We start from the raw sequence: 16,500 nt of genomic DNA, 5'->3' as shown, positions 1-16,500 counted from the left end.
TCACACGTGGAGACTTCTACTTTAGAGACACATACACTTTCCCATGCAGTAACAAGACAAGAAAATATTTTTAGCCTTCCCTTTTGTCAGTGTAAAAAATAATGTGTTTTCACTACGGCTGTCATTTGTATTTCTTCCGGTAGTCCCTTTTCCCCTCGTTAGTAAAAATTTGATAACTTTGATTACGTCAGATGGTATTAAGTTTGTTATAGGCCCAGACTATCGACATGTTTGAAGAAAACAATACTTTATCTTTGAAAGACCACTGTAATTTATTTCTTCCCTGTTGTTTGCATTGTCTACAGTAGACTATGTAAATTATAAGCCAATGTAATTTTCGTGTAGATTACGCGTAGACAATGCATGTGTAGACGTAAACTTATAGTCTACGGCATATCACTGGTCCTGCCCCCCCAGTTTTGGAACCCAATCGCAGTCACTAGCAGTGATTGTTCGCTAGCAGCACAAATCTAACCTATTCACATATTTATATACTGTTATTAGATTCATGGATGAGTACAGTGGAGGTGATTGGGGGGGGGGGCAGTTGCCCCAATCGCCGCTACTGGATGAGTAGGTTAGGCCACTGGTGCTATTAGCATGCCATATATCTTCTCCTAGTAGAGGTGCCCACTGAGGGGAGGAGAAAATGGCACGTGACCAGGCAATCAAAATTTGGGGAGGGATCCTTTAAATAATATGGGATTCAATGTGAATATATTTTTTTCTAAATTATTATATATGTAAAGAAAAAGTTTACAACTTGGCACCATGTTGCAATATGAATCACAATATTAGTTCATTAACTTTAGTTGGTTCCAAATGCTGTTGCTATGCATGTTTCTGTAAAATATTGAAAGCACTTTGTAGCACTTTGAAGCAAAAATTTCTTGAAGAACCTGAGATACGGAACTGACTTCGCCTCGTGCTGCCATCTATGAAGCACTGGCGGAACTAACTTCATCTCCGCGTCCGCAGCAAGGCTCAATCTAGAACAGCTGCTGCGTCGAGCAGACGGACGCGACGAACATCAGAAACAGAAGTGTCGCGAGAATTCGGTGCGTCAAACAAGATCAGTATGTTCGTCTCTGTCCAGTGCGGGATGTGAAGGTTGTGATTGATGGAGTTGCGTGACGGAGGAAGGGATCGCTATGGCAAACGTCAAGGTAGCGGTACGGGCCAGGCCTTTGTCGAAAAGGTAAGACGAATTTGATTAATAAAACTTTTTATGAGCGTGCGGCTTATTTACAGACCAGCGCGCGTTTCCTGGCAAAACAAAAAGAGTTGCGTGTCCCGCAACTCTGCTCTCGTTTCGCTTCCGAAACGCATATGAATACTACCAGCGAAGGCACCAGAAACAAAGGAATAGTGAAGTAACAGAGGGGCGGCAAAATTTTCTGGACGGGGAGGGGCAAGCACATTGTAAACACACCTAAATACTGTACTGAAAAGAAAAGAAAAATGCATATTTACGGAAAAGATAATTTATTGATCTAATTTTGCTTGTTTGTTGGGTGCGTTGCCCCCTGTACCCCTCGCGGCGTAACTGGTGGTGAAGTAGACGGGGGGGGGGGGGTAGTTTAATATGCCACTGAAAAGCGTTCATCGTCTAATATTTTTTTGTTTCCTGAGGGGGAGAGTTTATATGTCGACGCGACCAGGGACATCGCCCTCCTAGCCCCCTTCCGGCGTCGCAACTGAATATATATTACCCTAAAACATACGTGCCGACTTTGGGAAGGAAAGCCGCAAGACTCAGTGGTGACGTCAGAATATTTATATGGGAGGGGGCGGGCAAAGGGGTTGGTGATAGGTAGAGGCACATGTTTTTGGTAAATAAAAAAGCAAAATTTCGGTACAAAAACAGAGTCGATTTCGGGTTCAAAAGCGGTAAATAAAATAAAATTTTGGTGTTATAGCGGTGAATAATCACATGAAAAGTGATATATAAAATGACATTTTGGTTTTTAAATTGTGAATATAATCCTAAATTTGATTTAAAAACTGCACTTATTACACAAAATAAACTTATCCCTTCTAATAGCACATTTATGTAGTTACCAGAGTATTAAGTTTATTCCTGTGTAAAGGGGTCGATCTTTGCTTCTCAAATATTTACAGCAGAATTAATCAATTTTCCGTGAATTGTATACCTCACAGGATATTACAGACTTCAGAAACTGTCACGTCGGTATACGTATAAACGGTAAATTTCGTGTTCAAGAGTATATTTCGCATTTTGCAGTTCATTTCGCATTATTTCGTGACAAAACAGGGTAGGAAAATGCACATCACACCTTTCAGAAACATGAAAAATGAACATTACAGCATGTTATTTCATATTTCGTGTTTTCGTCAGAAACGAAATTTGCATGCCTCTAGTGATAGGTTCATAAAAATCGTTTAAAACGCACACACACACACACCTATCTACTGCCCATCACATAAGCTGAATTCTCCTGTTCTCCTTACACAAGTAGCGATGCTAAGACGAGCCAGGGGGGAAAGGGGGCGAGTTCCCCGCAAAAGATTCTGCTATCCTTTCGCTTCCTGCTTGATTAACAAAATAATTTTGCTATCAATATAGAATGTCATCCATTAAAAATATATTCCCATGCAAATGTCCTGGGAAAACTTTGCAACTAAACTTCGAATTGATACAATGAAATTTCACAAGGTAGCGACATTTTTCGATCACTTGAGGGGTACCCAAGGGAGGGTTTGCGGACGCAAGTTGCGTCTATCCAAATTTTGTGGGGGGGGGCATTTTTCATTTACTTTCTTTTTTTTGTGATGGAAATTTGACTTAATAAAAATTTCAGCATTGAACAGAAGATGTAACATGTAATAATCACTTCATATACTGCTGAGCGACGGTAATGAGTATTATTTGGGGAGGAGAGGACAGTGCCAAGTTCTCATTAAGTTTTAAATTGTCAGGTGAATTCTTGTGGGGAGATTAAGCATTTTGTTGGGGGGGGGGGGGGGAACTATAAAACTCTTGACTATCAACGTTAAGTCTTAGATTAACACGGGAATTCTACTAGGGGAGGGGAGAATTGAGCATTACTTGAATCTTGAAGGGGGAATATCCAAATGTGGATATCATTGTTAGGTATTACATTGACATCGAATTTCCATAGTAAAGGGGGAATCGAACTTTGAAGTTAAGGCGGTGGGGGGGGGGGGGTGATATTTAGCGCATTGGTATAAAACTCGTACGATCGGCTGTCATTTTTCTGTATCATTTGGAAATCGTATGGTATCAAGTGGATTTTACTCTTGCTTATTCGGCAAAGTGGGGGTGGGGTGGGGTGATACCCATCCCCCTTTGTTCCTTCACTCCTAAAACTTAACATCAGATACATGAAAAAGTAGTGAAGAAAAATATAGCATCGATTACTAAACAAGAAGTCCACGTGTAACTTGTTATTTTACGTCGCTTTTCCGCCACTTCAGGATAATGAGGATGAGTGATGGTTAGACACAGCGTAAGCTACGGGGGAAGTTAAGGGGCGCCAGCCACAAGCGCCGAGGCAAAGTGATTGCTGAACGAGGAGTAAATATTGCGGGCCCTTGTGATAATATTTAGTCCTTATTAAATTGTATTATTGCCAGTTTCGTAACAAATACCCTAAAAATGTTCTTGCTCGCTTCGCTTACAGGGCCCTGATTTTGATAACCTAAAAATCTTTGAAAAATGACCTTTAAAATGACAACAAAAATCCTGTAAAATGACTTAACATCTTTGAAAAATTACCCAAAAATTCGTACAAAACTCAATCTGCTTATTGAAAACAGTATATATATTCCAAGAGAAACAATTTAACAATTGCTTCTTCACCTTGGTGTTTTGTACGGACTGTGAATAAGAAACTCGACAATGTTGCATTTCGCGATTTTCAGACAGGCTTTGTTGCTCTGGTAGTTAAAACAGAGTAAGTACCGCAAGATAACATTCAGACAAAACAGAAATTGTTGAACTTCTTATGTTTCAGCATCAGTGATGTGCCGTAGACTATACGTTTACGTCTACATGCGTTGTCTACACGTAATCTACGCGTAGATTACATTGGGTTGTAGTTTACATAGACTACGTAGAAAATCTAAAGTGCATTAAAATTAATTTTCAAGGGTCTCATGAAAGGAAAGTGAAATTTTCAACTATACTGGTTCCTAACGAAATGAAAAGAATCCTATTTACAACAAAATTTCTCTTCTATTATATTATCAACTATGGAAGAAGATAAATAGTATGCAAAAAAACAACACTAGATGGCAGTCGTGAGGCAAGAGTGGTCTTTTCCCCATAAAACGCTAGAATATTTCCTATATTAGGTTTCTTCCTAGGTGAGAAATTGTTCGTATTTGGAAGGAAGAGTATGAAAAGTTCTCCTCACACATCAGCAACTGATACGCAGTCTAATTTTGTTCTACTTCCACGGCGCCCTTTGCTAAGTTATCACCTTTCGCCATGTTGTTTACATAGATTACGTAATCTACGCGTATAAAGTAGGCTTCGTGTAGAATGTAGACTATCGTTGTTTACGCGTAGACGCACATCACTGTTCAGCATGCAATGACTCAAATTTTTTTATAAAAAAACCGACCTAAAATGACGCAAAATTTTAAAAAAATGGCCGAAAAATAAAGTGGTAAAAATGACCAAAAATGACAGAAAAAAATTACATTTCTTCAACCTGAGAAGGGTGTTCAGGATTTCTGTACTAGTTAGCAATGTCTACGTTGCACCTGTTAAAAGATGAAATGTCATCAAAATCCGGGGCCTCACAATGTAGTACTACGGCAGATTGAAGGTAGGGGCATAGAGCTCTGGAAGTGACCTTCCCTCAAAACCTGTATAATTTTCATGGTTGAATCATTCATTTTGAATAATCTCCTACACATATAAATTCGCAGAAAAATCAGCGGAAAGATATATCTGAAATCCACCAATATCTTCCTATGCAAAGTCCCTGAATATTGACTGATTTGGCTTATTTTACTTCGCTTTTCTTCCACTTTTGGCTAATCGCGAAAATGAAGATGAGTGATAATATGATGAAACTGAGGAAGGGACACTCACAAAGAACACACATGCACAGGCCGGGATTCGAACTCGGGACTCCTGGCATCGTACCGCGCTGTACTAACCACTCCGCCACGCAGGTCGGCTATCCCTGATAATGTTGAAAGAAAATTCAATAACTCAAAAGCGGGGAAAATGAAATAGAGTCAACTTAAAGAGCATAATAGATTTTATTGTTTCTTCAGTCAAAATGTTTACAATGGAATGTAGTAGGGGGGTCTACTGCGATCTGACCGTCCTAGAAACGAGGGGAGGGGTTTCACAAAAGCCAAACAATTTACCAGAGTGACGTCATTTCGCGTGCTCGAAGTCTGCTTCATTCATCCCAAGTTCGAGACATGCAACTACAACTCCTGCCTCGCTGATTGGGTTGCGCAAAATTCCCGCAGGAAAGTGGCCTGCCTGCCTTCCCGGCTGAAGTAAGTAGGCCAAGATCGACGAAGGACCTGCTCGTGTTTGAACTGAATTGACTGAAGGAATTGCTGGTCTGTGTGTCAAATCAACTTTCGGTATCGTATTCAACATTTGCTTCCGAATAGCTGTAACGCATTTTAAAAACATCAAGGGTTGAAATTATTTTTTTATTATTAATTGAAGGGTTAGATGGAAGAAGGGGGTAAAACCCAGAAAACAGTTTGGAGGAAATCACCTAAACCTATCTGCACATTTCATCTCTTGGTGGAATATAATTATAATCCTACACAGGGTGTACCAGAAGTGATAGTGAAACCTGAAACAGTGAAAAGTACACGATCGTAGAAGCAAAGAAAGTCTTAATTGCAAATGTATGGTTATGATCATAGGCGGAGTTCTGGAGGGGCCAGGGGGGGCCGCTCCCAACTTAAAGAGATTAAAAAAAACACATGATTAAGTTCAGTTACTACATTTTTGTTATGAAGCCATACCGCAAATCTTGACGTTTGGTATGATGGCACGTGCGGTAATTGCGCCGCAATAGCGGGTCTTGGACGATTTGATTGATGTGTACAGTTTGAAGAAAGAAAAACGTAAAATGACTTTGTGTTGAGTCAACAGTTGCTGCTGAGGCATCAAAAGAACTTTTCTATTTAATTTTTCTAAAGCTTACTATTGTACCGTAACTTTTTTTTAAAGTAATACGAGTATTGTGTCAATAAAAAATTAATGAAATGCAAAATGCAATAATCGTACTGTTTTGCTTCTTTTAAAACTGACAACCAATATACTAATTAATATTTGTTTACTTCAGCGAGGAAATTTAACATTTTCAAATCTAAAAGGCCTAGAACTCAGTGTTTTTAAGTTGTTGTTTTTTTTTTAATTTCCGGGGGAAGGTCTCCGGACCCCTTGTAAGCTAGGGGATATTCAACAACCCTCAGGTACATAATATGCTTCTCCCAGAGTCTGCCCCCCCCCCCAAAGCAAAAGCTCAAAACTCCGCCCATGGTTATGATCCACCACTGACTTGATTCTTTGTACAGTCATGGACACTTCTGGGTTGTGGCAATACCATTGAAAGTATATGGGGCTGTTACAATCCAGAAGTGTCCGTGACTGTACACATCGTACGCTAGTCTTCTTGCGCACTCCTGCGAACGCGTAAGACACTGCACAGTACAATATACCTTGGTAATACAAGCAACAGTAATATCTAGCGATGTGAACCTTTTAATTGCCTTATTTGTTAATAAGAAGGACTGTGGCTCCTCACACGTGAAAAGCATACCGTGAGAGGCAGTGGGATCGATACCCAACATCTTCACAACGTAACGAACTCTCAGGTTCGTGGGATCGAACCAAGAACCTTTAACCATTGATGTGGATTGGTGTAGCTCATTTAATCATTCATCCTCAACGGTGAGCACTCGCCCCTGGCAGATAACTCAATGGTAATGGGCGAGGGGTTACTTTTCACACTCGGAAATGGCAAAACAGAAGCTATTGGATATATATCTTCAAGTCTAGATCAACATGGTTGGAAAGGACTATACCTGTCTGTCTCTGATGATAAGTTCCGCTGATTGCTGATCAAATCGAATTCTGATCGAGCGCTCAATCTCCTCAGTTGCTACTTGTTCTACGACTCCAGGCAAAAGACCCCACACTGCCCGTTCCTCTCACTTTCGTTCTCTTCCCTGTAACCCTGGTCATTGTCCTGCAAATGCCAGTTGCTCAGCACTTCAACTATAGTAAACCAGAAAGATTTGTTAATACCTGACATGGTATTCTTTGAATGCCTGATAGAGCAGCGGCCGATGACTGAGGTTCAGAATCCTGGCTTGATATGAATCTATATTTAGAGGAGATTGGTACGATACGATGAATGAAACCCCAAAAGTAAAAATCGAGGGGTGGCAGATCAGGTGAACGAGACCTTGAATAGAATTGGAATCCACTACAATGTTACGGCGAAGCAAGTCGAGGCTGATATTCCACACCGTCGAGGTTGCCATGCAATTGGCCCACCTCGACCTATCCATCGACCTGGAAATCGGTTATTGAGGATATCCCGGGCTTCGATGAGGTAGTGCTCCATCTTGTTGGAAGTGGATGCGGCCAAAACACACAGGGAGCTGCCGGCGTTTGCGGTGACGGAATGCAGTATTATTCCACAACGCTATTGAAATTTGATATATTTCCTTACAAAATGACACCACAACCAGTTCTGTAACGTTTCAGAATAAATTTATAAATTTGTATATACTTACAAAGTTGTAAAGTCCTTTTTTGGACCACCCTGTATAGTTTCTACATGAATATGTGCCCACCAATGGTGATTTCAAGGGAGATGAGAGAGAATTCCTCCTGTGGTTGCTAATTTTTGACACTGGCGGAGCTGTATTTATAATTTATGTACTATCCAGAAGCTTCAAGAACCCTCCCTCCTGCCACTGGAAATTCTTCTGTGCCACCGTACTTGATCAGTATCTACACCCCCCCCCCCCACCCGCCCCGCACTTCTCTGTCGCAGACTCTGGTTTCAGTCGCCAGTGCCTACTTAGCTTGCGTTTCCGGCGTGTTATTTACTTAGGCTTTTTGTAGGTGCCCGAGGAACGAAGTCCTGTAAGTCACTTTGGGCAATATCGCATCGCATCGCCCGCGTCCCACGCGAGCAACAGAAATAGTCTCGCAGCCATTTTGTGCTTTTTGTGAGCAATTATCTCTCAGGTGACGGGAGCAGAGTTTGGCACGGGAAAGGAACAGCTGACATTTCTACGCTTCAGAAGTTCCCACCGTTTCCGCTAGGGGGGAGGGGGGGTTCGCCCTTTCTTAAACCATTCATCTGTAGAAATGGGGAAGGTAAAAATAGAGGTCATAATCTTCTCGGTTTTGCACTTTCTTGTCCCCCCTTTTTTTCTTTATTTTAACTTCCCGTGTTGATAAATAGAACTATGTGAAGGTGAACACTTTTTTTCCCTTTACAAGTAATCCACATGTTTACATGGATGCATACTGCATACTGGGTTTTCACTAAGGGTGGTACCAGAACAGTACTAAAGAGGGAAAGGGGAAGGCGCCGAACGAGCAAAATGAGAAAAATACTGGAAACAAATACAAGTCACGGCACCCTGAAATATGTTCTTAGTTAGTCAATAATGTCAGTGTTAGTAAGTATAAGGCTATATTTAAAGCAGATGTAGTTAACAATGTTGTTGTATTAGAAAGGCTATTGGTGTTAACGACTCTCTGTGTGCTATAATAATTGCACTTAAACTTAACGGACACTAAAGCCCGCATCACACGGAACTGGATATCTAGTAGGTATGCCCTAGTTGGCGCTGGACTGGCTACCAATTTGCTAGTTTTCGTCTCACACGATACTTATCAGCATACTTGTCGATAGACTTTTGTTTCCATACGAGGGAAGTTGTAATGGCGGCCGCGTGAGATGTAAACAATGTATCACTTCACATTTTTAAAAGCCGATAACTATAGACGGTGTTAAAGGCGGAGCTACTGCGGAGCATGCGCACTCGTCTGGTCCCCCTCGAACATCCGGTTACGCTTAAGGTGCTATGGACGTTAATATGAAAGAGCAAGGTGGAGATTCTTTTACAACGACATAGGGTGTCAACTGTGTAGGATATGGTTTCACAGTTCGATCGGGAACAAATTTATTGAGTCAAGTATCTCTTCGTAGGTTTCCGAAGGACGTAGAGAGACGAAACCTGTTGATACAAGCAGAACGAAGAAAGGATTGGTACCCGGAAAGGATTTGTACGACTTGCATTTTGTTACAAACATGTTGATCGTTTATCTGCGTATTGTGTTGTAGTGAAAAGCACGCCTCTTAGTGAGGTTTCAAATCGAAGCGACACGCCACAGCAGTGGTTCGTACCGAAGTGATAAACGACACAGGCCCATTTAGTGTATAAATAAGCATTTACCGCTCATGGGAAATCAAGTCTCAGGCGGCACAATACACGCCATTGGGAATCTGAGCGACACGTGCAGCTTGTCCTGTCGCTTCTCTTCGAAAAATTTCATTGATCACTGAGGATTCACTTTTACGTGGTACGGAGATTACACCCCGAAGCCCCTAAAGAACACAATTCACCTTGCATACGAGTACAACAGACCGAGCCGACACGATGCATGGTGCTGAGAAAACAACAGTCCAGTCCAAGCGACACGTGCATTTTCTCGTGGTGAATTGATTCGAAAGGAAGCTTTCAGACTGCAGCGATACGTGTTTCTTGAGAAAAAAAAAAAAAACCTTCCGAATTAAAGCGACACGACAAATTGCAGGTGTCGCTTGTCGGTCGGACTGGGCTGTTTTATCAATACCGTGCATTGTGTTGCCCCGGCCTGTTATTTGCGCAAGCGTGGCTGGTGAATGGTTTGCTTTAGATCCAATGCTTCTGTGCGAAATCCCGATATCGCTTGTCGCTTCAGTCTGAAAACTCCCTTGTTGTTTGAAGTATATTCGTGCAAGTGAAAGTGGCATGCCATATCATAGGTTTTCCCTAAATTTCTCAGGCGGAAAGGCGACGTTGAAAGCACATATATTTACTTTAGCATTTGTTATGTGTCATTACTTCTGCAGATTTGTTGGCAAAGATTCACTTAAGCTTTACTTTATACTACTTTACTTTATAATATAATAATATCACTAGTTTTATACAATTATCTTTCCCTCATTTTTCCATTTACAAAATAATTGAATATATCTAAACTTTTGTACGTTTTGAGTTCGTCGTGCGTGTACATGAAACACTTGTGCTATGCAACTGGCGGCCATCAAGACACGTCATATTTTAATAATCTGCTCTGCAGTTGATCATCAGACGGATTCTAGACGCCCACTCCTTCATAGTAGAACTTTAACAAATACCTTTCTTGACTATCGTCGCACAACTGATGAAAACAAGCGCCCATTTCTTACTTCGTATGCCGGTGAATATGAACTGGCAACAACGGGGACTGGCCTAAACCGGAAGTTCCGGAGGGACCGGGCAAGACCTCACCAATGTTTATGTTTACATTTTAAACACGGTCTATTCAACCGAGAGGAATAACGTTTCGCATAAAACGTTATTAGGTACAAAACAATGGCGCTGCTTAAATACATACTTTACAACGTTTACTGTACATGTATGGAAGAATATTTTAGTTGTTTCAAATGTAAACACCGTGCACTCAGCATAGATGGTGTAACTCAACGCGCCTTTCATGCTGTATACGTTATACATTGCTGGAGTAACACTCGGAAACCACAGACAAAAACGCTCCTTTGCACACTCACAGATTATCTTCACATGGCGAAACATTGCTCTGATTGGCTGTTCCACAGAATCCAGTCAAGGAAAGCAAGTAGCAATTAGAACATGTCCTATTCCTCCAAACCAGTCAAGCAGTCAGCCAGGCGGCCATGATTGCTACCTAGAAGTTAGTTCAGCGCCAACTAGGGCATTCCTATTAGAAATTCAGTTCCGCGTGATAGGGGCTTTACTACATGGTAATACATTATAAAATTACCCCATAGTGAAAGAAATAAGGAATATTCGTTACGAACTTTTTTGCTGCAGGACTATTTGTCTGAGTAAGAGCTTCTTTCTGCAGTTAAGGATTTTGGATGAAAAACGGTAGAGATCCAGAGAAGTCGGGAAAGGCATCGGGAAAAATATTTCCCGTTCCGATCCCGACTTCGGGAAATGACTTCCCGACTTTTCGGGATCCCGAGCAGTCGGGAAATGCCGAAAGGACATTTTAAAATGTTGTTAATTCTCGACGTTTTCTACAATGCAAGTGTCTTGAACTTATCGGAAATTGTTCGTTTGTATTCCAGAAATGCAAAGACAATCACTTAAGTTGAAAATGACGTGTAGAATTCGAGATTTTAAGAGCTTCGGGAAATTTCGAACATTTCCCGTCCCGAAAATTTCCCGAATGTCGGGTTTAAAAGAAATTCCCGTCTCGACCAAAAAAATTCTGTCCCGCACACCCCTAAAAAACAGCAGCGAGTCAAAAATGATACAATTTCTGCTATTGATTCCATAGTTTTCGAGTGTTGTCTGCTGTTTGCGCGTAGATATTAAATAACAGTGTTATATGGAAGAGTAGCATAATTGCCTTGAGGGGAACAAAGAGAATAAACATAATGGTGGACAATTTGGTTGTCCCAGTCAGTGGCGTACCCAGGATTTTGGAAAGGGAGGGGATACGTACATTTTTTTAGTAGTCAGCCTTAATTTTTCCATTTTTTGTGCCTTTGACGTTCTTTAATACTGGGCCAAAGGGGAGAGGGGGTTATGACCTCCACCAACTCCCTTCTAGGCACGCCACTGGTCCCACTACACGAGACGACATGAATGACGAAATCTGTCTGATCTTGTATTGTCCCGAAATAATATATACAAAAAATGTTGAAATATTTCTATTGAAACAAGCTAAGAAAAACAATTTTTGCACAGTAAACGATGAATATATATAACAAAATACAGACAACCATATGTTTTATTCTTGTTCGGCTTAGAAAACATTCTGGCTCGAGGAAAAAAAAAACATTGCATTAGGAGTGCACCGTTACAAGTTTTATTGTAACCTGCTCTTTTATCATGACGTGTGGGTAATTTATTGCATTGCATGTACGCGAAAAGTTGCTTTCGGACGCAGCAAAGAATTGCAATGAATATATATATATATATATTTTATTTACATGGGAATTGCCATAAACCTGCCTTCGGTTTAAAATGCAGTTTTCTCCAAGCATGCGTCTCATAAACAGGAGAGCAGTTCTGAAGACATGCGGTGCAATGAGTGACGTAGAGTGTGTGAAACGTGCGAAGGGTTTCCACGGGGATTATACGCAACTATTAGGCCACACATGCTGTCTGTGTGCTAATTTACATTTCTTGCTTTGGGAGGTGGAGAGTGGAGAATTCATTCAGTTCTAATATGGAGGAGAGATAGAATTTTGTTCGGATGTGTTGAAAGGTATGGGCGTCCGGAAGGAGGGGCAAGGGAAGCCGTGCCCCTCCTGGAAAATGAAAGTCAACCAAAAAATATGTATTTCACACATATAATTTCATTTTAGCCACAATAATATGTGTTATTGCATGAACACCATAAATTCAAATTTAATCAATGTTTTTTAGGGAACAACACTATTTTTGGGAAAAATTTGTCTTCGTTTGCCCCCCCTGGAAAAAATACCTTCCTTGCCCCTCCCTGGAAAACATCCTGCGGACGTCCATGTTGAAAGGTGAACGAAATATATTATCAGGTGTGCCCTGCTTCTGTCATGGCGACGAAGCATTATTATTATTATTATTATTATTACTACTACTACAACTACTACTACATGAACAGGCAAAAAGATGGCAAAATAATAGGAATATAACAGGTCGTATTCCTTATCTAAGTCTAGTTAAGGTCATTAAAATTACCATAAAAGAAGCTGTCCTACCAAAGAAATTAATGTCAGGTTTACAAAATGTTTTTTTTATTGAATACCAAAAAGGTTGCTAGGTCCAGCCGATGAAGAGTAAAGTCCTTGGTCATTGTTTTTATGCACATTGTTATTATTACTGGTACGCATGAATTTTCGCAGGCACTGTCAAAGCCGTATAATCACAATCTAATCTTTATGTAAATTCTAGCGGAAATATATCAACTCAGAATATACAACAGTAAACGGGTATTTTGCTTATTTAATTCTGAACTTGGTAAGTCTTTCGGGAAGTCTGAACCCCCTGACTCTCCTAAATACGTCCTGCTACTAATATTCTGTCCTTCTCTTTCTTTCTATCTTCTTCCCTTTGTTCTCCAATGTTTCCTTTTCTCTGTCAATGTCTTTCCATCTTCATCCTCGTTTCCTTCTTTCTCTTTACCTTCGTTTTATAAGTTCCTTTCTTTCCTTCTCTGTATTTTTCTTTCTTTCTCCCTCCCTCCCTTTCCTTATCTCTCAATTTATGTTTCTCATAAATTCTTGCTGTATGTGAGTCATGACAGCCAACCCATTCCTGATTCTTATCTAAGATTTGCTACCAAACACAATCTAGTATTAGCTATCTCATTTCCGTATCTAGTATTTGCTACTCGGTGTTCTGAATCCATAATTCAATACAGATTCCCGAATCTGGGATTCTCTATTCGGTTTCCCAAATCTAGGAATGGTACCTAAAGCCCGCGTCACACGGAACTGGATATCTAGTAGGTATGGCCTAGTTGGCGCTGGACTGGCTACCAATTTGCTAGTTTTCGCCTAGTAGTGTAAAAGGTGATATTATAAACCCAAGAAAGTATGAACCCCCCTCAAGCAGATTTGGCTATACTTAAAACAAGCTCAACATGCCCATACGAGCTTTTTGCTCAAGTGTGGAACCCCGTCTAATCCTAGATTTTTGTAAAAAAGCCCTCATGGATTCCATGAGAAAGTATGACCCCCCTCAGATTGATTTGGCTATACTTACAAAAGGCACTTCTGTAAGATTGTTGTCCATAAACCTGTCAAAAATATGCCCCTCTTGATATTTTTTTTGCCCACACTTAAAATTAAGCCAAGATGCTTATAAAACCTACACCCACACACACCCACACACACCCACACCAACCCACACACACCCACACCCACCCACGCATATTCACTTCCGGTCCACTTCCGGTCCACTTCCGGTCCACTTCCGGTTTACTTCCGGTCCACTTCCGGTTTGCCTACTTCCGGTCCACTTGTGGCCAAGTTGTGGCCTATTTCTGCTTTTTTTATCCAGCATAGAGTTTTGATTTGAACCCCAAGAAATTGTATATAATTACCAAAGCCAAAAATATTAAGTGTATACACACATACACACATACACACACACAAAGCACAGTGCTGAACCCAGCTGATATTTTTTTATTAAGCATAGAATTTTGATTTGAACCCCAAGAAATTTTATATAATAAACCAACAACAAAAATGCCAAGTCAAAAATATTGCAATCAATGCAATAAAAATATATCCAGCCCCAATTGGGTTAAGCACCAAAAGAATTGTAGTCCAGATAAAAGCAGAATAGTCACAAAAATATGCCCCAAATGCCATAGAGAATATAGCATGCAATACTTCACATATACACATAAAGATACTTGTTCTGCACAGTCATCAACATTTCCAAACAAAATTGATTGGAAATATTTGTGTGATTGCCCTGTATAACTTAGATTGCAAGGCCATATTTTGTAATTTTCTAGACCAGGAGCTAGACCCTGTGCACCAGAAACAGGCTCTCCACAAATTATGTGAGCATCATGGAGCACACAATATATTTTACAATTTTGAGAATCTCAATTTAAATTCAGGAACAAGAGATTTGGATTTGATGTATCTGGAAATATTTTTGCATCTTGAATCAACCTGCAAACAATATTACATGTTAGGCTGGGCTATTTCAACAGCAGTAAATATTTACCAAATGTTTCAATGTTAAAAAACAATCAAAATAATATCTTCCAGGAAATATAGATACCTGAACATGCAAACATATTTTGAAAGAAGAAACATTGCAAGATATATAAAATCAGACCACCTGTTGGATTGTTTTAGGGAAAAATCTATCAGAGTATGATTTTTTTAAAGTGCAAAATGAAACAGAGGCAAGATGGGTACTTGACAGTGATATTGGGTTTGGGTATGTGAGCATAGAATTGGGTTCTGAATATGATGATTTTGAATCCAATACATACTGGCATAGAATTGATGCATACCTGTTGCATTGTTATTGGGGAAAATATGTTGCTTTTTTTACAAAAAGTACTTCAAGTTTAGAAAAATTTAGGTTTTACAAATTTTTCCATGATCATAGAATTTATACAAACAGCAGGTGGCCTGTTGATGACATAACATGGGACACAACAATTTCCATACTTGATGAGGCAGGAAAATTGGATGTAAATTCTGGTTTATATTTTAATGAGTTGATTATGTACCTGCTTAAAAACAATATCAATTCTGGCTTATTCAATACAAGATGGACTTAAATAATTAGAGTTTTTACACAAAATATTTTTTTTGCTAACAATTTCAAGTTCCTTGAGTGGGAATATGTTGTTTTTAAGATCAGCATTGATTCTGTAGTATAGTATTGCTGTGGAACATGTCAAGTCCTTGGATTCTGTCACACCTATTCTAATACAATTAATATCACAAGTACCATTACAAGGCACGCACTGCATAAAATCATAATTCCAAGCGATGGAATGGAGTAATTATTTTTCCACGATTCCATATCATACAAAAAAATTATACTGCAATTGGAGCTTCAGCAGTTCGGGACTGTGCAATATATTGTCTACAAATGTAGGAAAAATAATATTGTACGGGTTGCAAACAAAACTCCCAAAGCTTATGTATTTCAGGTTTCTTAAATTTGAAACAGAATCCAAACTGTCTGGAAGTTCATAAAAGTGAAGCCATTCTACAAGCGGGTCTATCTCAGCTTTTGCATGATATATTTGAGCAAGAGGTGATGTGTTTATAATATTTGTTGGTATAGAGGTTTGTTCTGAGTACAATTATATCTTATTAATTATGAACAGCTCTGCTGCATGTTGTGATGATGAATATCTAGTCCCTAAACCTAACAGAGCTGTGCAGTGATGTTGTTATTGGGAACAGGATTCAAATCCTACACAGATTTATGGATAGGAGTGAAGAATTAATTTTTGCCATGAAATTATATCTAGATCCCTGTGCAATAATGCTGTTATTGGGAACAGGATTCAAATCCTACACAGATACAGATTCTTGCTGAGCTTAATAGGTGATTGTCATGAAAGATACTCAATATTTCTGCTGTTATTAGGTACAAAATTCAATTACACAGACACAGATATAAATAATAATGCATACAGAACTGTGGTTTCTATAAATTTATACTCAATATCCCTATACCTGACAGCTGTGCGGTGATGCTGTTATTGGGAACAAGATTCAAATATCACACAGAAAC

At 39.8% G+C, this 16,500-nt stretch overlaps 1 protein-coding gene across 1 annotated transcript in view; it reads left to right on the top strand.

The window, feature by feature from the left end:
* The first annotated feature begins 1,014 nt into the window (after nucleotides 1-1,014).
* The window catches only part of LOC146000279 (uncharacterized), a 208,957-nt gene continuing 193,471 nt past the window's right edge, over nucleotides 1,015-16,500 (top strand). The window contains exon 1 of the mRNA XM_083137759.1: nucleotides 1,015-1,198. Coding sequence (XP_082993885.1) covers nucleotides 1,152-1,198 — 47 coding nt within the window. The 5' untranslated portion in view covers nucleotides 1,015-1,151. The remainder of the gene's footprint in view (nucleotides 1,199-16,500) is intronic.

This window comes from Lepisma saccharinum, chromosome 16, assembly GCF_977018435.1.
Source record: "Lepisma saccharinum chromosome 16, izLepSacc3.1, whole genome shotgun sequence".
Taxonomy (NCBI): domain Eukaryota; kingdom Metazoa; phylum Arthropoda; class Insecta; order Zygentoma; family Lepismatidae; genus Lepisma; species Lepisma saccharinum.
This window is presented reverse-complemented; position numbering and strand designations above follow the sequence as displayed.